This window comes from Nestor notabilis, unplaced genomic scaffold, assembly GCF_000696875.1.
Source record: "Nestor notabilis isolate BGI_N333 unplaced genomic scaffold, ASM69687v1 scaffold2859, whole genome shotgun sequence".
Lineage (NCBI taxonomy): Eukaryota > Metazoa > Chordata > Aves > Psittaciformes > Psittacidae > Nestor > Nestor notabilis.
The window spans coordinates 15,170-21,725 of record NW_009944843.1 but is presented as its reverse complement, the minus strand read 5'-3'; the positions used below and the strand labels follow the sequence as shown (position 1 = coordinate 21,725).

General features: G+C 41.5%; 1 protein-coding gene across 1 annotated transcript in view; it reads right to left on the bottom strand.

The window, feature by feature from the left end:
• Positions 1–221: 221 nt before the first annotated feature.
• Positions 222–6,556, bottom strand: part of KCNK17 (potassium channel, subfamily K, member 17) — a gene marked incomplete at its 5' end in the record, with an annotated part of 11,962 nt that continues 5,627 nt past the window's right edge. Inside the window, 3 exons of the mRNA XM_010022586.1 lie at positions 222–508; positions 2,865–3,033; positions 3,615–3,781. Coding sequence (XP_010020888.1) covers positions 222–508; positions 2,865–3,033; positions 3,615–3,781 — 623 coding nt within the window. The remainder of the gene's footprint in view (positions 509–2,864; positions 3,034–3,614; positions 3,782–6,556) is intronic.

Genomic DNA, 6,556 nt, shown 5'->3' with positions numbered 1-6,556 from the left:
TCTGTAAATCTATTTTTGGCTAAGAGTCCCATTGGAAATTCTTGGTGGTGCTGCAAATGAAACATTTTGTTGTCATCACTCTATTCAGAATAGAAGCATTTCAAGCTCAATAAGCAAGATTTCACCCCATATGAACATCAGGGCAGTTCTGTTCCCAAATATCTGAGTGGTGCATCTCTGGTGCACTAAAACCTAAGAGACACCAAGGGTATGATTCTTCCCTAGATTGCTTCTGCAGGAGCTGCGTAGGTGTGAGGTTCATCTGGTCCTTTCATTTTTGTGTCTTTGTCATTGCAGATCTCCACATCATGAAGTACTGTCGTACTATTTCTGTTGCCATCCATTAACTCTTTTGCCGTGCTCTTGTTGCACTGACAGAAGTCACTGGAGCTCTCTAGAAAGTTGATGCAAAGTTTGATAACCAGTGCTAACCAGGCCATCCCAAAGAGGATCCACAGAGAGATTACATTCTTGTACCAGCCTGGGTAGGTACGGTCTGGGTTCATCCCTACAAGAGAATCACCCAAAACATTTCTAGTGCCTCAAAGGAGACAGATATTACATATAAAGCAAAGACAGTGGAAATATGACCTAGTATTAGTGATTTCTGTATAAAACATGAGTATGCCATCTCTTTAGCATGTGAACAGATGATGCAAGCATGTTTCATGACATGTCAACAACAGCCTAGAACTGCTTAGGAATTGTGAAGATTACCCATAAGAAAGAAAAATAAATCCCAGATTACATCTGTGTCAAAGTGAAATTATTCACAATTAAGCACAGTTTCATTTCCCTACTTACCACTCATCATCGTAATACTGTATTAGTATGTAACAGAGGTCCCCTTCACGCAGAGCGCTAAGTGGGTTTTATGTACCAGTGTATGTATGTATTTGTTAAGCCAGGTATAAGCAAGTCTTTAAGAGCAAGAAGGAAGGGGGATGAGCAGTCCCAAAACCTCCAAGAACAATTAAGCCTTGGAGGACAGCCTGAAATTATGCTACCCCTGCCTGGTTGCTCAGTTAGGTACTTTGTGATCCCTTTGGAGCAGAATAATATTTTTGGTCATGTTTCCACAACGTTTTGTACAAAGAAGCTTCCATGTGCTAAGTTCGTGTGAGTAATAATATTAATACAGGCAAAGCAAAGGAATGAGCTCAGCCTTATGAAGTGACTGGGCTGTATCTGTAAAGGAGGCTGGGGTACCCTTACAAACACACATAAGATACAGGATACAAATCAGTGGCAGCAGAGCCTTTGCATGGGATTTTCCTCTACTGCCTCTCAGGTATCATTATTTAGTTTTCCTTACCTTTTGAAGGTTTGTCATTTTATAGCTGAATACCTACAGCACAGCAGATATCACAGAACACCTGATACTTTTGGGACACAGTGGGAGGAGTTGACTTTTTTGAGGTGGTACCTCCATGAACCTGGAAGCCACTTCCCTACCACATTCCAATGAAAAAGTACGCATAGGGCTGGGTTGAAATGGGGTATCCATAAAGGCTGGCATTTAGGTATTTATCATCTGTAGGAATATTCTCCTGCCATTACCTGCACAGACTAGCCATTCCTAAATTTTGCTACATGAACTATTATTGTCTACAAGATTGTGATAAGTAGTAACTGGTCAGCAGAGCCATATTAAACAGCCAATAATTTACAGCCATTTACTTGGTAATATTATATATAATAGAATACATATGGTATGTGTTTTCAATATAATGGGAGCACAAGACATTTTGAGGTTATCAGTAAACCACAGATAAATGTCTGGGAGCTACCAAATACTTCTGCAGTAACTACTCTTTGGGCTGACTTTCTACATCAAGGTGAACTTCAACCAGAAAAAGTATACTCATCCTTCAAACAAGCACCTTTCATTGATACTACAATTCAAAGGTTTTAAAATTGTTTGTTTCTAAATAATAATGAAAACAAGAAAGAAGGGCTATCTGGGGCTTTCAAGGAGAATGCTTTATCTACAGAGACTGATAGGTGCAAGTCTTGTCATAAGATGTTTTAGTCTTTTTGTCTCCCAGGGATTCAATGGTGCATGTGTTTCTATAATCAATTTGTTTTTAATGAGAAAGTCTTTATCAGAAAGGTGTGTCCTGTGTTTCAGCAAATGCATCGGGCGTGGGTCCAAACCCATTTCCTCTGGCAAAGGGTTTTGGCAACTAAAACTAGGCTGCGCCTGGTGCCTGACAGTCTACACCTAAGTGACTTAAGCTGCCTTTAGAAAGCAGCTGTTTGGGGTTTTAACAGAGGAAACAGTCACTGTCTGCTAATGGTGATGCAGAGTAGCATCTGTTTAAAACTAATCGCTGCTGACACTGGAGCACACCAAGTGCACCATCAGCGACTGCTGCTGTAAAAAAATGTAGCGATCCAGTCTGGTGTTAGAGTTGTTCAAGTGGCAGATAACCTGAATACTGAAATATTACTCATTGACTGGGAAATTATTTCTTTGCTCTTCTACAGGTGGCGTTGCTATCTCAGCAATCATGTCTTCTCCAACCTGTCAAATGCCTACCGCAACACATTTATCATTTACTGAGATTTACCTTTACTGTAAGGGTGGTGAGGCACTGCAACAAATTGCCCAAAGAAGTGATGAATGCTCCATCCCTGGCAGTGTTCAAGGCCAGGCTGGACAGAGCCTTGGGTTATGTGGTCTAGTGTAAGGAGTCCCTGCCCATTTTAAGGTCCTTTCCAACCCAAACCATTCTATGATTCTGTGATCATCAGGTCTGTGGATTGCTAGTGATGTAAAACTGCCAAGCTGGGAGCTTCACATGGCACACATGTGGCTTTGATGTTTAGTAGGTGAAAGCAATGAAATGCAAACTACTCACCAATCACATAATCTCCAAACCCTATAGTGCTGAGGGTAATGAAGGAATAGTAGAAGCCTTCTTCATAAGACCAGCCTTCCTTGTCAGAGAGCAACAAGGGAGGCAGCAGGAGGAACAATAACAAGCCAGTCACCAGCGCACAGGTCTTAATCAGCAGGGAAGCTTTTTTCTAGTAAAACAGGAAGGAAAAAAGAAAAGAGAAAAAGGATGATACTGTCACAATAAGGGTGTCAGAGAAAGTCCAGCTCAGTTTCTGGATGAAGATGATGCTGGACTCCATAAAAACACACAGACATTCATGATGTTCCACTAGAATAAACAGTGTGGCTCTTCCAGTCAACATGAACTGCACATCACCTTAATGAGTCCTAAATTCATGCCAGTTTAAAACCTATTTCACAAACATTCCCATATAACTTACATGCGCAATTCTAACTATGGCTGATGATAAACAGACCAGATATTCTGGTCTATTGCACGGCTCTAGGGCTCTGGCACTTCTGTTCCTGTAGGGGAAGCCATTCATCATAGAAGTTCCCTCAATTAATAAACAACCTTATCTGACACATCATAGAGCTGTCATAAACTAAATTTATCTGCTTCCAGTTATTCCTGAGTATTACTGCCTTTTTGGCCAAATAGGTAGGCAGCTATCCTTGTTAGTCACAGAATCCCAAATAGCAGACAATGCTTTTTCTGTCTTTTCTTTCCTGAACCTGAGGGTGAGGCATACTTGTCTACATTGCTTACCTGCCAGTGAAATACCTCTTCTAGGCGATGGGCACAATGCTGAACCCCCAACAGCATGAGTTGCCCAATTTCATTCAGGATTACAAGATTCAAGGGGATCCCAAAGAGTGCAAACAAGATGCAGAAGATACGACCAGCCACAGTGCTGGGACTCAGGTTCCCATAGCCTAGGCAGGAAAAGAATGAGGAGTTAAAGCTAAAATATTCTCTGCTTGCCCTTCTCTCCCAGAAGGGTGAACCTCTATCTTCTACAAAAGTTAGAGAAGGTCACTGCTCCAAAAAGGACCTTTTTTTGTAAATAACTAAGTTTGCCATTGTTTGCCATATCCTATTGCAGGTTGGAAAACAACATTTCTTTCCCTGCCAATTTTGCTTAGTTCCTTTTCCATTTACCAGTCAATTTCCTCTTCCCTACCCACTGTCCTGGCTGGGGTCTGACGTAAATGCAAAACTTCCGCTGAGTTCAGTTTTTGTAAGCATTGTTGGCATGGGGTTTGCTGGTAAATGATCCTGCATGGCTGTCAGATGGTCTCTGAATCACAACAATAGTGTTTTAATTATAACAACCACCTTTTTCTACCTTTGTCCCACAAAACTAACAAACTTTACACTGCTTCTTTGCTTATACTCCTCTTTTGTGTCACAAGTACAAATACACCTTAAGCTTAAATTGTCAAAATGTTTGCCTAGAGTCAATAAACCCAGAGAAATTATATTTCACCTGAGGAAAACACTTTGATCTCAGACCTATAGAAGGAAAGAAAAAAAAGTGCTTGAAATGTTGCCCTTTTTCTCCTAATCACATGAACTGGTCTAATAAAAGCACTGTCCTGCAAGCACAGCCTTGCTTGTATCCTTAGACCATCATACCTTCAACATCGCTGCAGCAATATTTGTCTTTGTTCCCGACATCTTCTTTTAAAAATGTCCTGTAAATCTGCAGACCTGCACTTCTGTAATTTCAAGTGGTTTATACCACCAGAAAATCAGATTCAACTTTGGTCTATTTCACAGGACCCTTTTTAAGACAGGGAAAGGACTAGCACATGACAGGCATTTCAACAGAGACTAAGCCAGAGACCCATGGCTTTGACTGCATTTCAAAATCACCTTCACTCATTAGAGATTTGTGTGTGTTCATATACAAGGCTGACAATCTGGCAGAGTTTATCTTTCCACTACAAATAATCTATCCCCTCCCAGTGACACCCAACTGTTGGTTCCGTGCAAGCGCAGAGGTGCTCCCACCACTGACACCTCCTTACCATGCTTGCAGGTGCTGTAGCCCCAGGGCAAATAAGCAGCCCCCAGGAGGGAGAGGTCCCAGGGCTGGGCTCCTTACACCAGATAAGCAGACATCTGTGGTTGATTAGATGGAGTCCCATTCCTTCACTAACCTGTGTCCCATGCCAGTTGTAGCAAGTCACTGGTTTATCACTTATAGAAGAGTGACTGTGAGCTTATATCTATATGTTCTGTGCCAAGTTTTGTGCTGACAAGATCTCTCCCTGTGGACAATTCTGCAAACAGTTAACTGTGCACACGCACCATCAAACTAGCCTCAGAGAAGGTCTGGCAGCAAACTATTTCACAGTATGTATATAGGCTGTTTTTTCATCTCATTCCTACCCCACAAATTCAAAATTTTACTATCAGGAGGATTTTCCCTCCAATGATTTTATGCTTGAATGATTTGCGAGCCCATGGATTTAATGTAAGTGATAACACATAATATACCTCCAAAGCAATGGCCCTAACAGCCTGTCCCAAGAGGGGGCAGAGCATCCCCTGGAAAGAATGGGATGCTGTTACATAACTAGAGATTGTTTTGAAACACTTTGTTTGTGTCAAACAAAGGGGCTAAATTAAGACTGTACAGCAGCTTTCATTCCAGTGCTATGTTCTTCACTAATGAACTGCTTCGTGATATTTACACACTTTTCTTCTCCCCATGTGGAATTGCTGACTTCTGCCAGCTTTCAGTATTTCTAGACTAGCAGATGTGATAAATGAAAGGCACAGATCATAGAATTGTTTGGATTGCAAGGGGCCTTAAAGATCATCCAGTTCCAACCTCCCTATCACAGGCAGATATAGTCCACCAAATCAGGTTGCTCAAAACCCCGTTCATGTACACACAGGCAAGTACCTCTGGTAGGTGAATGCACCTAAATGAATTTAAGGGATATGTGCATGGTGTGATCTGTTTCACACTGGCTGTGCCACATTTCAGTGGATTAATTCCAGCTTCCCTCTTTTACGGAATTAAGGTGTTTTGCAGGCTGCTCTGGACTCAGGAGAAAGAGCTGGACGGCATTTACTCTGAGGCTGGAGTCTGAACATGAGTTACATATGGTTACAGCAACTATTCTCCCCCATCTTCTATATCTAGTTTAAAAAGAGCGTGTAATGGCTCAGGCAGTTCTTTCTACCCATACTTTTCCAGGTTATTTCTGGAGAAAAATATCAGATAAGACAGGAAGAAAAGTCCATGATCTCAGGTCACTGTGTGAAGCACAGCTGCCTTCAGGATTTTAAGGACGCCACACAGTGCTAACTGGAGAGCATCTAAGGTCAAGCTGTACATTACATCTATTTTAGAGTAGCAAATTCAGTGGTGTAAGAAAGTCCAATACGCACAGAAAGCCCAGCACACGACATGCAAAGCAGATACTGGTGTTTGATTTATTTGGCTTCCTTTTCCCTTGGGCTCAGTAGCTCAAGACAATTTCCTGAAGACTTGGTGAGCAGTTGCTGTAAATATGGCAAAAAGCCATGGTCCGCTAGCTTTTTACACAGGCTACAATGTTTGATCAAACAGCACAGGAGACTTGAGATCATGCAAAATAGCCAACAATTTACATTTGACTGATTTTGGACTAGACAAATAGATGCCAACCTAGTTTTATATAAACCTCAAATGTTATAAAACTCAAGCAGGA